General features: G+C 40.5%; 1 protein-coding gene across 4 annotated transcripts in view; it reads right to left on the bottom strand.

Annotated features, from left to right (window-relative positions):
* The window catches only part of SPTLC3 (serine palmitoyltransferase long chain base subunit 3), a 126,233-nt gene that overhangs the window by 56,662 nt on the left and 48,921 nt on the right, over nt 1–20,650 (bottom strand). For all 4 annotated transcript variants that reach the window (XM_060031241.1, XM_060031245.1, XM_060031242.1 and 1 more), the window contains one exon: nt 18,230–18,323. In XM_060031241.1, the coding sequence (XP_059887224.1) occupies nt 18,230–18,323 (94 nt within the window). The remainder of the gene's footprint in view (nt 1–18,229; nt 18,324–20,650) is intronic.

The following is a 20,650-nucleotide window of genomic DNA, read 5'->3' as shown; positions in this document are numbered from 1 at the left end:
CCATTCTTTTAATATCAGGCAGGACAGAAAACAAGCCTGCAAAAGACCTTGATGTGTTTTTTGTATTTTGCAGATGGCAGTAACTCATCGTGTTTGTCATGAATGGAGAGTTCGATGAGGAGAAGCTTTTAGCGGAACTTCAGAAAACCCTCAGTGTCCACACACTGGGATCCTTGAGCAAAGGGAAGATCAATCAGCCATTGTTCTGCCATGGGAGACAAACTCACTAACCTCTTAGAAACACAGAAGCTAGACAGAGAAAGATATGATTTCACTCACTGTGGGATTCTGGACCCATGTTAACATCTGGTAGTTTCTGATTTTTAGGTCCTTGCTCTATAATTCTACAGTGTGTGGGTCACAGACCTATAGGATTCAGGGGATTGTGGTTTATGTTCTTGCAGGCCTTATGAGGTTCTACAGTTTCAGCAAATCACATGCTAACATCTGCAAGGGATTTTCAAATAATGATGCTTATTAAAGCACTTATACCCGCATTATGTTAATCCTCATGACACCTCTGAACGATTAGGTTTTGGTTTTTTTTTTCAGATAAGCAAACTCATGCCAGAAGGTTTGTAAAACCAATAACAACTGAAAAAAAAAAAAAAAAGACCCTAAGCCCAAACAAACCAGCTTCTTGTTGGAGTATACAGAAAATCCTGAGATACAGAAATTAAAAGAATACAGTTGATGCCATCAAGATGCACTCACACAGTGCTAACTGTACCATCATGTTACAAAGTTATAATGACACACTGTGGATTTGTAATCACCACAAATTTGAGTACCAACAACGCCTTAGACATTATTCACCACCAAGTCTGGCTCATCGAGGCGGGGTCCTTTGGTTTGTGACGGGCTGAGAGGAGGGAGCTGGCATGGTGGGTGATGAGACATGGCCTGGGGTCCACATTCTGGTGCAAAGCAGCCCTGGTTTGTCACGGGTTAGGGAATTATTAAATCCCAGGGAGAGTCCAGCTATGTGCCCAAAGCTCCAATCAGGCTTAGGTGACAATGACGCTCTGCGAGCCTGTTCCTGCACCTGTCCTTAAATTCAAAACCCTCATAATGTCAGCAAGCCTCCGGGATCTGTGGAAACTACACATACAGTCCTGTGAGAAGAGAGCCCAAGTCAACAAAGAAGCCGTAACCTTCTCAGAAGGGAGGTTGGTGTAGTTCAAAAAGTGTCTTCCTAAAGATAAGAACTAGGTCTCTGGCTTCTTTCTTACTTTCCTGTACAGCAAAAACACTGTTTCTCCTGCCTCAGCTGCCTCTTTCCTCATCTCTTGTGCAACTGAGCTTTTGTTGAGACACGAGAACTTGGCCATCCCTCCGTGCCCTGCCCTGCTCTCCATCTAGGGCCCGTGTTCAGGGCTGAAGGGCAGCCTCCACTTTCCTTGTGCTGCCCAGTGTGCTTGCTGGTTCACCCTCATCGCTCAGAGCTCCAGCAAACCTGCCTCCACCTGCATTTAGATATGTCCTCTTGTTCCCTGCTCCGTGGGCTTCTTGCCAAAATCTTTTCATGCCTACACAGGATAGACACTCAACAGCTATTTCTTAAGTGAAAAGATGTTTGGATGATGAAGAAATACTACTTGTTACTCTAATTCCTTGCCCTCCCCCCATCTTTTTCCTGTTCTTCGTGTTCCTTCAGGGATAATCAGTTTCATCCTTCAATATTGAGCCCAAATGTGAACTATTAAGCAGTAGGTACTTAAACAACTGTGAATGATGATAAACTATTCTTATTTTTAAGATGGTTTGTGGGGAACTGCCCCCTTGTGTAGCCTTAGGGGGAAAACATAATCATAATGTCCAGTTCTGGCCAGCAAAGCAAATATTTCTCTCAAAGTGACATTTATAGAGTCTCCTCCATGAGATCAATGAGGGCATTTCTGATGCATTGAAAAATGGGTGTGGGACTTCCCTGGTGGCGCAGTGGACAAGACTGCACTCCCAATATAGGGGGCATGGGTTCGATCCCTGTTCAGGGAACTAAATCCCACATGCATGCCGCAACTAAGAGTTTGCATGCCACAACTAAGGAGCCCGCCTGATACAACTAAGACCTGGCACAACCAAATAAATAAATAAATATTTTTAAAAAGTTTTAAAAAAGAAAGAAAAATGGGTGCCTTCAGTTTTGCAAGGCAGTTTGGATACATACTTTGGTTCAGGTCTTCTGAATGGGTCTGCAAATATGTTTGCAGGTGTCACGTGGCCTTTTGTAGGTCAAAGAAGCAAGGTGAGCTTCCTGGAAGCAGGCAAAAGGCAGCTGGGAGCAGAGGAGCTGGGCTGGGCAGAGGATGAGGTAGGTGCTAGGGGGAGGGCCTACTTACCCAGGGGAGAGGGTCATCCCAGAAATTTCTGGCCTTGGGCACATGAGGTGAAGAATGGGTAGAGCCTAATGCATGGGGACAGAGTGTCCCATGAACTCAGACTCTGGACCTGATGAAGCATGGAGGGCTCTGATCCTTAGAGAACGGCCTGTGGGACTAGACAGAATGCTGAATAGGATCCCTGGGGAGTGGGGTCAGTGCAGGAAGGTGAGCCTTGATTCAGGGAGCACTGTGGGAGCCCAGGGCTCAGCACCTGGATCCTGTGTCTCAAGTCAGGATGCAGTCAAGGGCGCCCAGTGAATGCTGGCTGCGTCCGCCTAACCCAACTGCCCTGACCCGGGACAGTTGCATGGGAGATGGAGGCATCACTCTACCATCTGGGGGAGGCAGGGAGTGGAAAGGAGATCAAAGTTCATTGTGTTTAGAAGTTGGAACTCTGAAGTCAGACCTCCTCTATTTAAATCCCAGCTCTGCCTCTTTCCAGCTGTCTCTAAATAAGTCACCTCACCACTTTGTGCCTCTTTCTTCATCTGTAAAAAGGGGATAATCGGTAGGTGACTTGTTGTGAAGTTGGAGCTAAAAGGAGTGAGTGCATGTGAAAGTTTCATTACAACAAGGGTTGAATACTCTTACTGTTCAAAGATATAGGGGCAATTGCTTCATTTGTTAAACAACCTAGTTCAGGAGTCTTGAGATTGAAAATGTTGTGGCTTGTAAAGTAATCTAAGTGATGTTTATAGGTTTGACCTTCCACTCAAATGACACTCATGAGCCCTCACTCCGCAGAAGAGGTAGGGCTCAGAGTTTTCCCACAAACACTGCATCCTTTGTTCTTCTTCCTCTTGGCCTTTAAATGCCTCTAGATAGAATCCTGGTTCTTCCTCTCCACTTTTTTTCCCCCTAAACCACTCCAAATTCTTGGCCTGCTCATTCCTCTGACCTTATGGCAACTCTCCTAGCTCAAAAGACTGCTTCTCCTCTTCAAGACCAGCTCAAGAAGCCCTTTGTGACTCACTTGAGTCCAGAGATGACCTACAGCCTTGCTGCTCCAAGTACAGTCTTGTACCAGCCACATCAGTATCGCCTGGGAGTTTGTCAGAAATGCAGGTGCTCAGGCCCCCGCCCAGAACCACCAAATCCAAGTCTGCATTTCAACAAGAACCCCCATGGTGACTCCTTGTACCTTAAAGACTGGGAAACATGGTTCTAGGATCTACATCGTAAGCATTTACCAGTAAAGTGAGCAGTTACAGGAAAAAAATAACTCAGTTCTGATTTCCCCAAATCTCTGAAAGAAGTGGTTGACCTTTCCAGAGAGTTAAAATTCGCCCAGGGTTTGAGGTCCTTGAATTCTCAGGGTGCTAATATACTCAGCCCAGAGGACATGTTTAGCAAAGGCCGCCGGGTACCCCACGGTGCTTGGACCCATTTCCTCGATGCACCAGAATCATGAAGGAGACCAAGCCTGTGGGTCCCTGGTTGGAGATGATGCCTCGGCTTGTGCTGTAAAATGGCTGGAGAGTCTGTCTTGTGGTACCAATGAGTCACAAAGGCAAACTAAGGGTTGGCTATTTCCCTGAAGCTGCCCAAAGTAGAAAGTGCAAGGAGATATTCTCAGCACGTAGCCAGAGGCTTTCAGAGGCCAAACTTCAGCTTCTGAGTTAAGATTCATGTTACTAACAGGATAAGGCATCACGCTAGATTGATTTTCACACAAGAACCCACAGCTCTCTGTGTTCTACATGTGGTCTGGCAGTAGCCGGACTTAGCGAGTGGGTAAGAGTGCCGTCTAGAGCTGTCCAGGTACCTGAATCCTCTCAGCCCAGCTCCTTATTGCAGACACAGGCAATTCTTTGTCCAAGACATATTTTTCTGGCTGTGGGAGCATACTCAGCCTGAGTCAGGACAGCCCTCAACCAACCACCAGCGGGCACTGGTGCATAAATACCCCAGTTCCCACCCCTCAGGTGGGATAACACTGAGACATGTCTATACTGGCACCCAGAGTTTCCTAGTAAGCTTGAGCTCCAGGTGTTTACTGTGCTAACATGCTTGACAACACGCCCTTTATTGGCCACCTCCCCTGCTCTGTCTTCATCCCCTGCTTCTCTGCCTGCGTCCTGGGATCACTTCCTAAATAAACGACTTGCCTTCACATCCATGTCTCAAGTCTGCTCCTAGGGGAAATGAACCAAGACAAGAGCAACAGACTTGGGTTTGAATTTTGACTCTCACCACCATATGTCATGCGTGTGTCCTTGGGCAGGTCATTCAATCACTTTGAGCATTGTTTTCTCTTAATAGGTAGGAATAATGAAGAGAAACAGGAATCTGGATTTTTGTTCAATTTAAACGGTTGATTATATAAAGGGCTTAATGTAGTGCTTGGCAGCAGTGAACGCTGAATAAATGAGAGTTTGGATCTCAGTACAGTCGTCCCTTGGTATCCAGGGGGGATTGGTTTCAGGAGCCCCTGTGGACAGACGAATCTGCAGACGCTCAAGTCCTTTATATAAAATGGCATAGTGTTTGCGTATAACCTACGCACAACCTCCCATATACTTTAAATCATCTCTAGGCTATTTATAATACCTAATACAACGTAAATGCTGTGTAAGTAGCTGCCAGCATGCGATAAAGTTTTGCTTTTTGTAACTTTCTGGAATTTTTTTCCCAAATATTTTCCATCTGTAGTTGGTTGAATCTGGTGGATGTGGAACATGCAGAAATGGAGGGCTGACTGTAATTGTAACATTTGCAATCCAGGAAGAAATAATCCCTGGTGAGAAATTCTGCTAAAACTGCACTTCTGAGTTGTCTACTTTTCCTTAGAGAGTATAGCTTTTGTGTGTTCTGATTTTGTTCAGTTCCTCATTCTGATTTTGTGGGAAATAAAGAAATGATGAATAGCTTGAAGTTGTTGGTCAATCCAGGTCACATAGGATTCAAAGTTTATTATGATGGTCTGCAATGGTTTGACTCCACTTTGGGTATATTTTTCGCATACAGAATGCAAAAATTCAAGGGCCCAGAATTCTGATTTATTTACTATGGCTCTAAATAACAAGTGGGTATCCTCTAGTATTGATCTACGTAAAAATAGGACCTCTTCCCCCCACCAAAGTCAGGAGAGTATCCTTAAGATATAAGCAGAGGACACAGGTGGAGCAAAGTCCAGGAAAGCAGAGCAAGTGTGGTTGTATGAAATCCCATAATCCTGATGTTTAAGAACATTCCAGTTTAGGAAGCCATTCTTAAACTCCGTCTCATAAGTTATTAGCTCCCATCTGGGCCGGTTGCATGCCTCCTGCACACACAGGAAGGTAACTTTCATCTTCTCCAGATCCTTCAAAAAATCTCCACGTTATCATTTCAATCTGCATGGATATGTATTAAGGATTAAAGTATCATTGTTTACTGAGGTGTTTAGTATTATCCTGGGAATAGTAAAGCAAGAAAGAGCGCCAGCAGCAACTGATGCCTTAGCTATTAGGACTCCATTTAATTATCTTCCCCTCCATATGCCATCTCACCTCCAGGACCTCTCAAGTGAGAAGTCGTTTCAAGGACCCTGGAGGTAGCCTTGCTCTCAAAGGTGGCTGTTTCTGTGGTGTAAATACAACAGCAGGGAGAGCTGTTCATGTGTAAAAGTCCTGTTGAGCACATTAGTGAGTGAGAACAAGGGATCTGTGTACCCGAGAATGAAAGTGTATTAGTTTCTTACAGCTGCTGGAAAAAATTAACACAAACGTAGGGCTTTACGAAACACAAATTATCTTACAGTTCTGGAGGCCAAAACTCTGAAATGTGTCTTACTAGGCTAAAACCAAGTCGAGGTGCTTTCTTTTCTGGAAGCTGGGTCGGGGGGGACCCATTTCCTTGCTTTTTGCAGCTTCTAGAGGCTTCTGGCATTCATTGGCTGTGGTTTCTTTGATCTCCAAAGCCAGCAATGGCTTGAAGTTTTTCTCACGTGGCATCACTCTGACACTCACTCTTCTGTTTCCCTTTTCCACATTTAAGGACGTTGTGATTACCCTGGACCCTGTGCAATCTCTTTATTTTAAGATTATCCGAGTAGCAACCTGAATTCCATCTGGATCCTTCATTCCCCTTTATCACAAAATATAATATGGTCATAGGCTCTGGGGATTAAGACACAGGCATGTTGGGGGACCATTATTCTACCTCCCACAGAGAACTAAAGAGCCACAGCAGTTCATGCATAACAGAATGTCATGGATTAAATGATGGACTCTGACCCTCACCGCATGCTATTCTTAATTGGGAAAAGCAGGATTTGTACAGACAGTGCCAGGCTTCACCACTGAGGGGCTCTATGATCTTGGACAGGTATTCAACAACCTATTTAGGCCTGAATCTCCTCACCTGTAAATGAGGACCGTCCACAGGGTTAAATAAATACATAAAAGAAGGTTATTAGCTCAGCATCTGGCACAGAGTAAATTCTCAATAAGTGCTATTTGCTGGTATAAAATAACCACAGCAAACACGTATTGTAAAGATATAGATAAAAACTGTTATCTGTCCTCTGGGGGTATAAAGAGAGAGCATGAGGATTAAGTTACTGAGTGTTTTAAGAGATGTGTAAAATTGGAAGATAAAATGAAATCCTTGACTTATAATTTCGGCAAAGGGTTAAGGAATTACAATTTTGTCTGAAAATAATTTCAAACTTAACAAAAATATTTGCAAGAATAAGAATACTACAAAGAACACCCAGATACATTTTACTCAGATTCATCTATTAACACTGAATCCCATTTACTTTATCATTCTATCATCTATCTATTATCTATCTATCTACCTATCTACCTAACTATCTATCATCTATCTATCTATCTATCATCATCATCATCTCTATAGAATTTCCAAAGGAAGACTGGTGAATGGTACAATTTGGGCCGAATTCTAAATGATAAATCCAGATAGAGAAGGTGAGATATTGCGATTTGTAATAAGAAATGATGTATTTGGTCTTCACCCGCTACACTGTTCCTGGCACATAGCTCCTAAAACACTTAGAATTTCCTACGTGCCGAAAGCTATATTGGTGTCTTTTGTTATGTTAATGAGGTGACTTTTGGAAAGCACCTGAGGATGGTGGCTGGTTGCCAGGGGAACTGACCAGTGATTAGAGGGTTGGAATTTTCAGTCTTTCCTTCCAATCTCTGGGGAGGGTTAGGGGCTGGAGATTGAGTTCAATCACCAATGGCCAATGGCCAATGATTTAATCAATTGTGCCAATGAGACCTCCATAAGCCCTCAGAAGGATGGGGTTCAGAGAGCTTCTGGGTTGATGAAACAAACCTGGAGATTCAGGGAGAGGTTGTGGAAGCTCCTGCATGCTTTCCCACCCACCTTGCCCTGTGCATCTCTTCCATCTGGCTGTTACTGAGTTATAACCTTTTATAGTTAGCTGATAATCTAGTAAGTAAACTAGTTTCCTGAGTTTTGTGAACTGCTCTAGCAAATTAGTTGAACCTAAAGGAGAGGGTGATGGGAACTTCTGATTTTTAGCTGGTCACTCAGAAACACAGGTGACAACCTGGACGTGAGATTGGCATCTGAAATGGGGACAGACCTGTGGAGTCTGATGCCGTCACCAGGTAGATAGTATCAGAATTAAGTTTAATTGTTGGATGCCCAGCTAGTGTTGCAGAATTTCTTGGTGGTGTAGAGAACCCCACACACATTCGAATTGGTTCCTGAATCATTAAAGGGATAAGAGAACTGCTTTGAGGAGAGCTGATCTTTACAATCCATAAAGACACATCTTTTCCATCTGATGCTGTTCAAAGTTTTAACTCAAAGTTGCTTGTATCTCTGTTTTCATCTCCCCTGGACACCTGGGAGGGCTACTAAATGCTGCGAGCAAAGCTAATCCCTCCAAGGGACAGCATGGCACACAGCAGAACAGACACTTTTCCTTGCTTCTTGAAGTACATACATCTTGGCTTATATACATGTCTTTGTGGCTCTACATTAACTGGCCAAGGAAGGCCTTAATTTTAAGGCTCTTCTCCAGTAGTTCAGCCCCACACTCAGGACACGTTTGGGGGTCTTGCTATCTTTGCACACTGCAGATTAGTCTTCTGTTTGAAACGTCCTTTCCCTCACCCCTGATTAGAATTCTCCCAATCCTTCAAAGTCTATGGCAAATGCTATGCATTTCATGCAATCCCCTTAATGAGATGACCTCTGCATTCTTCTGGGTCACCATAATGTTCTCTACTATCCCTTAGTGGCACTGGTGATGACCATGACGAGGATAATAATAATCATAATAACACAGCAGGTACAAACAATTCAGTAGTTTCTATTACCAGGTATTGTGCTAAGCACTTTATATTCCTTCTCCAGCATACCATGAATCAGGCATCATAATAGAGATTATTTTTGGAATTAGTAAATAGAGATCCAAGAAGGTTAAGTAATTTTCCTAGGACCACATGATAATAGGCTATAGAACAAGGACACTAACGTTTGGATCAAGGCCTATACTTTTTAGAAAAAATACCAAATTGATGGTTTTAAATTTATATATGCTGTATGATAATTAACAAGTTAGGAAAATTTATTTACAAGGAAATGTATAGATCTTAAGTACACAATGCAATGAATTTTAATAAGAACGTGAGCATCACCCTACTCAAAATAACAACATTTCTATCACCCCAGAAAGTTTTTCATGCCTCTTCTTACCAATTTTCCTCCCCTACAAGGAGAGGCTAGTATTGTTGTGACTTATATCACCACAGAGTTGTTTTATCTGGTTTGAGTTTTCTATAAGCAAATTCATACTGTGTGTACTCTTTTGTATATGGTTTATTTAATTAAAAATGATGTTTCTTGAGAGTCATCCACTTTGTATCAGTAGTTTATTCCTTTTTTATGTAGAATTGTCTTCTATTATATGAATAAGGCTTTTTTTTTTCTATTCTCCTATTGATAGATATTTGGGTTGTTTCCAGTTTTGAACTTTTATGAATAAAGTTCCTATGAAACAGTCTTGCACAAAACTTTTAGTGGACATATGCTTTCATTTTCCTGGGAATTCTGAGCTGTGGGATTTCTGGGTCATAGCATAGGGATGTGTTTAGCTTTACAAGATTTGCCAAAGGGTTTTCTAAACGAGTTGTGCCACTTACACTCCAGTTATGGGATGGGTGAGTGTTCTAATTGCTCCACACCTCTGATAACATTTGATGTTGTCATCTTTTGGATTTTAACTATTCCAGTGGATGTGAAAATGTACATTTGTCAAAGCCTTTACTCTTAACCACTGCGCGATACCACATGGCCCTTTTTCGCTTCAACCCATGGTAATTACTTTTGTATATATCTGCTCCTCCTACTAGATTGTAAGCTCTCAGTTAGCTAAGTTATTACCTTATCATTTTTATAGTTCTCCAAAGCCCTAACATAGTGCCTGAATCAGAAAGTTGTTCGATAAGTGCTTAGTGAGTTTTGGCTTAGAACACTTTTTCTACATTTTGTGACTCCCTTTACCAACTTTAGACCAGGAGTATAAAAAAGTGCTCATCATGGTGACAGGAAGCCTGAGGATAGTTAATGTGACAATATGTGTCTGGTGATATATCTCTGGGTATACTGGCAAGATCTAGGGTCAGCTTAGACTAAATGAGGTTAGAAAATAACCTTATATTAGGGCTTATATCCCTCACTATGCATCAGAATCACGTGGGGAACTCTGAAGAAATGCAGCTGCCTTGGTCCCAACCTGAGTATTTGAATTCACTTGGTCTGTAGGACGACCGAGTCATTGACCTTTCATAGATATTCTTAGATGTTTCTATTGTGCAACTAGGACTGTGACATTCCATTGCCCTCAGTAGAATTGAGTGAAGAAATGAGTGGCTGCCATTGATAGATGTTTCTCTCCAAGAGTGAGATCATCACGTTTAATCATATCCATGGATGCAGCTACAGTTGAATAATTATCCACTATTTCCTTTATCCTTCCTCAAGAAGACAGAATTTTTGATCACCAATTACCCGCCTTGCCAAAGAATCAAAAAGCATAGCACACTGTGCTAATGTCAAAAGCATTTTCCTTCATCTCCTAATAAATTCATTTTTTGAACCCCTGAAAGATGTCTACTCCAAATATGAATTCCCAGCACTGTGAAGATAATTTGAATCTGGATGTGACAATTGATGATAAATGAAGAAAAAGAAACAGAACTGGAGGAACTAAACTTGGCTTATCAGAGATGAAAGCAAAGACTGAGTGGTTGATGTAACATTAAGAAATGGAGTCAACATATTTTGAATTAGCATTGAGCTAATGGTCAGAGTTGAGCTGTAGGTCTGAGGGGCCTCAAGTTTGGTTCTTGCAGAGTTACTGGCCCTGAACTTCACTCCAGAGTGTTCTTCTCACACAGCCGCTGAAGGGGGTTCAGTAAAGGCATAACCAGAACTCACCCCACTCAGTGAGAGGAAATTTTTCATCAGAATAACTCTACAAGTTGGAAAAGGGGGGTCACTTTGGAATGCTCCCATGCATTGGCTTTCCTCTCCTGGGGGATAATTGTTTTACGGTTTGAGGTTTCTGTGAGGTGGGCATAACAGAACTGGAACAATTCTTCCTCACTTCTTTGTTTTCTTCTTCTCACTTCAATCTTTGTTACTTCCTTGGAGAATGAAGGGAGAGTGCCAAGGAAGAGGAACAGGGAAAAGTAGAGGGGGAGAGAAAGCAGGAGAGAATAGCAGTGAGAAAGAAGAGAGAGAAAACAAGTGTGTGTGTGTGTGTGTGTGTGTGTGTGTGTGTGTGTGTGTGGACACATGCATGCACACAGAAAGAAAGGAGAGTTCTGATGACAGTAATAAAGAATTAGGATCAGGAACTTTGAACTAGGAGGATCCTTACACATCATATAGTTGAACACCTTCATTTTACAGTTGGAAAACTGAGTACAAGAAAGAGGAAAGGATTTACACAAGGTGATGCAAAAAGTCAGGGGCAGAGCTGGACGAGAGAACTCAGGTGTTCACCACCACCTCCTTCTAAGTATTTCCTAATATTTCCCATGCTGCCTTGACCTCATCACAAAACCTCACACCCAGGAGCCTGAAAGGGCACTGCAATGACACTGACTAGATGGTTTGTGTGTGTGTGTGGGGGGCGGGGAGTTGGGATAGTGAAAGGAGGCGTTTAGGCTAAGGAACAAGATCACTTTTTACCTGACTATAACTTAAAACTTAAGTCTTCACATGGAAACAACCTAAATGTCCATTGACAGATGAATGGATAAAGAAGATATTGTGCGGCTACCAGTGTCTGCTGCGTAGAAAGAGTTCCACTGGTGCCTGGTCCCCAGGGAACTCCGCCTCTTTGGGGGAGTCTCCAACACCAGCAGCTATGTGGATGACAGGCTCTTGGTGCTCCAGCTAGGCTTCAGGGCTGTGCCTCTGAGGTGGGAGAGCCAAGTTCAGGACATTGGTCCACCAGAGACCTCCCAGCTCCATGTAATATTGAACGGTGAAAATCACCCAGAGATCTCCATCTCAACACCAAGACCAGCTCCCCTCAATGATCAGCAAGCTACAGTGCTGGACACACTATGCCAAACAACTAGCAAGAGAGGAACACAACCACACCCATTAGCAGAGAGGCTGCCTAAAATCATAATAATGTCACAGACACACCAAAACACACCACCAGACATGGACCTGCCTACCAGAAAGACAACATCCAGCCTCATCCACCAGAACACAGGCACTAGTCCCCTCAACCAGGAAGCCTACACAACACACTGAACCAACCTTAGCCACTGGGGGCAGACACCAAAAACAATGGGAACTACAAATCTTCAGTCTGTGAGAAGGAGACCACAAATACCATAAGTTAAGCAAAATGAGAAGACAAAGAAACACACAGCAGATGAAGGAGCAAGGTAAAAACCCACCAGACCAACCAAATGAAGAGGAAATAGGCAGTCTACCTGAAAAAGAATTCAGAATAATAATAGTAAACATGATCCAAAATCGTGGAAATAGAATGGAGAAAATATAAGAAATGGTTAACAAGGAGCTAGAAGAACTAAAGAGCAAACAAAGAATCATGAAAAACACAATAAATGAAATTAAAAATTCTCTAGAAGGAATCAATAGCAGAATAACTGAAGTAGAAGAATGGATAAGTAACCTGGAAGATAAATTGTGGAAATAACTACTGCAGAGCAGAATAAAGAAAAAAGAATGAAAAGAATTGAGGACAGTCTCAGAGACCTCTGGGACAACATTAAATGCACCAACATTCGAATTACAGGGGTCCCAGAAGAAGAAGAGAAAAAGCAATGGACTGAGAAAATATTTGAAGAGATTATAGTTGAAAACTTCCCTAATACGGGTAAGGAAATAGTTAATCAAGTCCAGGAAGCACAGAGAGTCCCATATAGGATAAATTCAAGGAGAAACATGCCAAGACACATGTTAATCAAACTATCAAAAATTAAATACAAAGAAAAAATATTAAAAGCAACAAGGGAAAAACAACAAATAACATACAAGGGAATCCCCATAAAGTTAAGAGCTGATCTTTCAGCAGAAACTCTGCAAGCCAGAAGGGAGTGGCAGGACATATTTAAAGTGATGAAAGGGAGAAAACTACAACCAAGATTACTCTATCCAGCAAGGATCTCATTCAGATTTGATGGAGAAATTAAAACCTTTACAGACAAGCAAATGCTAAGATAACTCAGCATCACCAAACCAGCTTTACAACAAATGCTAAAGGAACTTCTCTAGGCAGGAAACAAAAGAGAAGGAAAAGACCTACAATAAGAAACCCAAAACAATTAAGAAAATGGTAATAGGAACATACATATCGATAATTACCTTAAATGTAAATGGATTAAATGCTCCAACCAAAAGACATAGACTGGCTGAATGGATAAAAAACAAGACCCATATATATTATGTCTACAAGAAAGCCACTTCAGACCTAGAGACACATACAGACTGAAAGTGAGGGGATGGAAAAAGATATTACATGCAAATCGAAACCAAAAGAAAGCTGGAGTAGCAATTCTCATATCAGACAAAATAGACTTTAAAATAAAGACTATTACAAGAGACAAAGAAGGACACTACATAGTGATCAAGGGATCAATCCAAGAAGAAGATATAACAATTGTAAATATTTATGCACCCAACATAGGAGCACCTCAATACATAAGGCAAATGCTAACAGCCATAAAAGGGGAAATTGACAGTAACACAATCATAGTAGGGGACTTTAACACCCCACTTTCACCAATGGACAGATCATCCAAAGTGAAAGTAAATAAGGAAACACAAGCTTTAAATGATACATTAAACAAGGTGGACTTAATTGATATTTATAGGACATTCCATCCAAAAACAATAGAATACACTTTCTTCTCAAGTGCTCATGGAACATTCTCCAGGATAGATCATATCTTGGGTCACAAGTCAAGCCTTAGTAAATTTAAGAAAATTGAAATTGTATCAAGTATCTTTTCTGACCACAATGCTATGAGACTAGATATCAATGACAGGAAAAAAATATGTAAAAAATACAAACACATGGAGGCTAAACAATACACTACTTAATAGCCAAGAGATGACTGAAGAAATCAAAGAGGAAATCAAAAAATACCTGGAAACAAATGACAATGAAAACACAACAACTCAAAACCTATGGGATGCAGTAAAGCAGTTCTAAGAGGTAAGATTATAGCAATACAATCCTACCTTAAGAAACAAGAAACATCTCAAATAAACAACCTAACCTTACACCTAAAGGAATTAGAGAAAGAAGAACAAAAAACCCCCAAAGTTAGGAGAAGGAAAGAAATCATAAAGATCAGATCAGAAATAAATAAAAAAGAAATGAAGGAAACAATAGCAAAGATCAATAAAACTAAAAGCTGGTTCTTTGAGAAGATAAACAAAATTGATAACCCATTACCACACTCATCAAGAAAAAAAAGGGAGAAGACTCAAGTCAATAGAATTAGAAATGAAAAAGGGGAAGTAACAACTGACACTGCAGAAATACAAAGGATCATGAGAGATTACTACAAGCAACTATATGCCAATAAAATGGACAGCCTGGAAGAACTGGACAATTCTTATAAAGGTTTAACCTTCCAAGACTGAACCAGGAAGAAATAGAAAATATGAACAGACCAATCACAAGCACTGAAATTGAAACTGTGACTAAAAACCTTCCAACAAACAAAAGCCCAGGACCAGATGGCTTCACAGGCGAATTCTATCAAACATTTAGAGAAGAGCTGACACCTATTCTTCTCAAACTCTTTCAAAATATAGCAGAGGGAGGAACACTCCCAAACTCATTCTACGAGGCCACCATCACCTTGATACCAAAACCAGACAAAGATGTCACAAACAAAGAAAACTACAGGTCAATATCACTGATGAACATAGATGCAAAAATCCTCAACAAAATACTAGCAAACAGAATCCAACAGCACACTAAAAAGATCATACACCATGACCAAGTGAGGTTTATCCCAGGAATGCAAGGATTCTTTGATATACACAAATCAATCAATGTGATACACCATATTAACAAATTGAAGGAGAAAACCATATGATCATCTCAATAGATGCAGAGAACGCGTTTGACAAAATTCAACACCCATTTATGATAAAAACTCTCCAGAAAGTAGGCATAGAGGGAACTTTCCTCAACATAATAAAGGCCATATATGACAAGCCCACAGCGAACATCGTCCTCAATGGTGAAAAACTGAAACCTTTTCCATTAAGATCCGGAACAAGACAAGGTTGTCCACTCTCACTACTATTATTCAACATAGTTTTGGAAGTTTTAACCACAGCAATCAGAGAAGAAAAAGAAATAAAAGGAATACAAACCAGAAAAGAAGAAGTAAAGCTGTCACTGTTTGCAGATGACATGATACTATACATAGAGAATCCTAAAGATGCCACCAGAAAACTACTAGAACTAATCAATGAATTTGGTAAAGTAGCAGGATACAAAATTAATGCACAGAAATCTCTTGCATTCCTATACACTAATGATGAAGAATCTGAAAGTGAAATTAAGAAAGCACTCCCATTTACCATTGCAACATAGAGAATAAAATACCTAGGAATAAACCTACCTAAGGAGATGAAAGACTTGTATGCAGAAAATTATAAGACATTGATGAAAGAAATTAAAGATGATACAAATAGATGGAGAGATATACCATGTTCTTGGATTGGAAGAGTCAACATTGTGAAAATCACTATACTACCCAAAGCAATCTACAGATTCAATGCAATCCCTATCAAACTACCACTGGCAGTTTTCACAGAACGAGAACAAAAAATTTCACAATTTATATGGAAATACAAAAGACCCTGAATAGCCAATGCAATCTTGAGAAAGAAAAATGGAGCTGGAGGAATCAGCCTCCCTGACTTCAGACTATACTACAAAGCTACAGTAATCAAACAGTATGGTACTGGCACAAAAACAGAAAGATAGATCAATGGAACAGGATACAAAGCCCAGAGATAAACCCACGCACACGTGGTCACCTTATCTTTGATAAAGGAGGTAAGAATATACAGTGGAGAAAAGACAGCCTCTTCAATAAGTGGTGCTGGGAAAACTGGACAGCTACATGTATAAGAATGAAATTAGAACACTCCTTAACACCATACCCAAAAATAAACTTAAAGTGGTTTAGAGACCTAAACGTAAGGACAGACACTATCAAACTCTTAGAGGAAAACATAGGCAGAACACTCTATGGCATAAATCACAGCAAGATCCTTTTTGACCCACCTCCTAGAGAAAGGGAAATAAAAACAAAAAGAAACAAATGGGACCTAATGAAACTTAAAAGCTTTTGCACAGCAATGGAAACCATAAACAAGACGAAAAGACAACCTTCAGAATGGGAGAAAATATTTGCAAATGAAGCAACTGATAAAGGATTGATCTCCAAAATTTACAAGCAGCTCATGCAGCTCAATATCAAAAAAACAAACAACCCAATCCAAAAATGGGGAGAAGACCTCAATATACATTTCTCCTAAGAAGATATACAGATTTCCAACAAACACATGAAAGAATGTTCAACATCATTACTCATTAGAGAAATGCAATTCAAAACTACAATGCGATATCATCTCACACTGGTCAGAATAGCCATCACCAAAAAATCTACAAACAATAAATGCTGGAGAGGGCTGTGGAGAAAAGGGAACCCTCATACACTGTTGGTAGGAATGTAAATTGATACAGCCACTATGGAGAACACTATGGAGGTTCCTTAAAAAACTAAAAATAGAACTACCATACGACCCAGCAATCCCACTACTGGGCATATACCCTGAGAAAACCATAATTCAAAAAGAGTCATGTTCCACAAAGATCATTGCAGCTCTATTTACAGTAGCCAGGACATGGAAGCAACCTAAGTGTCCATTAACAGTTGAATGGATAAAAAAGATGTGGCACATATATACAATGGAATATTACTCAGCCATAAAAAGAAACAAAATTGAGTTATTTGTAGTGTGGTGGATGGACCTAGAGTCTGTCCTACAGAATGAAGTAAGTCAGAAAGAGAAAAACTAATACTGTGTGTTAACACATATATATGGAATCTAAAAAAAAAAAAAAAAAGTCATGAAGAACCTAGGGGCAAGACGGGAATAAAGATGCAGACCTACTAGAGAATGGACTTGAGGACACTGAGAGGGGGAAGGGTAAGCTGGGACCAAGTGAGAGAGTGGTAGTGTATATATGGACATATAAACAGTACCAGATGTAAAATAGATAGCTAGTGGGAAGCAGTCGCATAGGACAGGGAGATCACCTCCATGCTTTGTGACCAGCTTGACAGGTGGGAGTGTGGGAGATGCAAGAGGGAAGAGATATGGGGATATATGTATATGTATAACTGATTCACTTTGTTATAAAGCAGAAACTAACCCACCATTGTAAAGCAATTATACTCCAATAAAAGCGTTAAAAAAAAAAGAAGATATGGTGCATATACACAATGGAATACAACTCAGCCATAAAAAAGAATGAAATAATACCATTTGTAGCAATATGGATGCAACTAGAGATTATCATACTAAGTGAAGTAAGTCAAACAGAGAAAGAGAAATACCATACAATATCATTTATATGTGGAATCTAAAATATGACACAGATGAACATATCTACAAAACAGAGACAGACTCACAGACATAGAGAACAGACTTGTGGCCCTCCAAGGGGGAGGAGGAGTGGGGGAGGGGTGGACTGGGAGTTTGGGGTTAGTAGATGTAAACTATTATGTATAGAATGGATAAACAACAAGGTCCTACTGTACAGCACAGAGAACTACATTCAACATCCCGAGATAAACCATAATGGAAAAGAATATAAAAAAGAATGCATATATAAATGAGTTACTTTGCTGTACAGCAGAAATTGTCACAACACTGTAAATCAACTGTGCTTCAATGAAAAAATAAATTAAAAATAAACTTAATTCTTTAAACTTTCTCAAGGCAGAGTTACAAAAGAGGAGGCATTATCACACTTCTGATAATTACGTGCAGTCTAAGAGCTCAGTCATGGCTTCAGAGGCCGCGCTGGAAGATCACTAATGACAGAGACACTAATGTGTTTGGGTTACACTTAGCAATCTGGGTGTTTAATGCAGTTCAACCATTTGTTCCAGGTCACCAGAGGTTAACAAGCCAGTAGTGAGTATAAACATGACTGTGTTTCATTAGCTAAGCTCCCAGGTCGAAGAGCAAGGACTAAGCCCCATCAATAATCTTTACTTTTGTCTAGAAGCAAGAGGTATCTATTGGATAAAAGCACTGATACTCACTGTTGTGTTTGAAGATCCTTATGGTTGCACCCGAGAGTCGGGCCCCAAGCACAAGAGATGCATGGTTTAACTCATCGCTTAAAATGAGGCATCCCTGGTAGAAAACAAGCACATGAAACATAGGCCAATAAATAAAATGAAGGGAAAACAACATGTGGGAACAGGAACTCACTTTAAGATCTATAACACAGATTCTCCAAAACCCTCTTTAATTTTAAAAGTCCAAGAGTTTAAACTGGTGTCTTCGTGGATAAAATCCTCTAGAGCAATTTGCTGATGGAGTTGGGGATCTGTTAAGGGTTAACACCTTTTTGAAACATTTGCATATAGTTTTCAGCAGAGGAGGTCATCCAAGATCTTGGTTAAGCACCGGGTAGAGTCTAAAGGATTGATGGTTGGCAGGAAAACTAACATGATTTTGGGTGGGTTGTGGATTTGCTGAGGCTTTTCAGTCCCATGCTGGATTATTTGGAATGGTTTCGGGGCACTCTTGCTGGTAGGCAGGGATAATTTCTGCAAAACATTTCAAGCTCTTGTTTTCTGATTCTCATTCCCTACTATGTTAACATCCATGTAGACAGAGGCATCACTGCTTTACAGTTAAAAACTTTGCATCTGGAAAAGTATGGATGGCAATTCAGTCTGAGGCAAGGAGAGAAGGTCACTCTAATTTACTGCTTATATAAGTTACTGTTTGTAAAATTATTTTTCTTTATTAATTTAAAGATTTCTAAATTATGAAATTGCTCAAGTAGACTCAAAATGCAGAGACATGCAAAAAAATTAAAAATAAAGACCTTTATTTTATGGCCACCCAGAATCTTAGAGTTCTCCCTTATATTTTAGAAATCTCACACATGATACACTTTTAAGTTTTTGAGGCAAAGCCAGCAAAATTCTCACATCTCCATACCCCAGACATTGTGTGTGTATTTATAATTTTTTTTGGTGGACATTTGAGAGTTACTTGTAAACCTCATGATACCTCACCCTGAAATTCTTTAGCACGTGTCTACTAGGAAAAAGGACATGCTCCTACATGATCACAATGCAATTATCACACCTTTGAAATTAAACATTAATACAATGCTATCATCTAATACACAGTTCAAATCCAAATTTTTCCAACTGTCCTAAAAATGTCTTGATGCCTTTTACAGATGTTTCCTTTCCTATTTTTTTCAATGCAGAATCCAATCAAAGATCATACACTGCATTATATTAGTTGTCATGAGTCAGATTTTTAAAAACATAAATCTGATTATGGCATTTGCTTACTTAAAATGAACAAACCAACTCTTCATTTTTCTCCAGGAGAATTCCCAACACTCTAGCATGATTTATGCTATAAGGCTCTTTACAGTTTGGTAACTGCCTTCACCTCTGGTCTCTTCTTTGTCCACTCTCCTATGTTCTAATTCTTCCAAACCTCAGTGCTTCACACAGGCTGCTCACTCTTCCTTGTCTTAAGAAAATAACTTACTTATCTAAACAGATAAGTAACAGATTCTGTTCTCATGTCACCTACTTTGCACAAGCATCTCAGCCTTTCTCGAGAAGAGTTAGGGGACAACTCTTTTGTCCTTCCCCATTTACGGGCACCCCTTTTCTGTGGTATTTATTCTGTTACTTGGTGTGTTATTACCCCCATTAGAAACTACATGAATTTACAGGGCAAAGGTCTTGTTTGTCTCTGTATACTCTGTAACTTGCCTCATATGAGAACACAGTAGATTCTCAATAAGTGACTTATTGAATGAATAAAGGGACAAATAACACAAGAAAAACGTTTTGTTAAAATAAATGCTTAATAAGCATTTGTTATGCTGAACATGGTGACTCGGGGGCCTAAAAATTTAATTGATTTTGTAAAACTGTCACTGAAGAGGAATCTTGACTCCCATCTAGGGCTACAATTCTATAACCAGATATCATGATGAAGAGATTTGCTGGACTCAGCTGGTACTTAGACAGGTTGGGACCTGGGACCTGGGACCCTTTGCTGCAATGCTTGTACCTGGACAAACCTCTTCATCTCCTTGTGCAACAAAATACAAAGAAACTATATGGGACTAAAATTAACTGTGTGCTTGTGCAGTTGGGGCAAATTATGGACAAGATTCAAAAAGACCAAAAAACCCAACTGCCACTTCTGAAGAGCCGGAAGCAAAAGCAGCCGGAAGCAAAAGCCGGAAGCATATGCCTCTTGCACACAACACCACCAAAGCGGTGGGCAAACCTCCTAAGCCACCCCTCTGGCCTTACCCTGGGACCTGTCCCTACCCTCACCCCATATGAGGAACTAGCTCGCTCCCCTCCTTGGGGGTGAGCTCCCCCGCTGCTGCAGCAGGGGCCCCAATAAAGCCTTGCCTGAATCTCTTGTCTGGCCTCTTATCAATTTCTATCAATTAAGGAGGCCAG

The sequence above is a fragment of the Delphinus delphis genome, chromosome 15 (assembly GCF_949987515.2).
Source record: "Delphinus delphis chromosome 15, mDelDel1.2, whole genome shotgun sequence".
In the NCBI taxonomy this organism is placed as follows: domain Eukaryota; kingdom Metazoa; phylum Chordata; class Mammalia; order Artiodactyla; family Delphinidae; genus Delphinus; species Delphinus delphis.
Note: the sequence above shows the minus strand (reverse complement) of the source record. Positions and strands in the feature narration are given on the sequence as shown.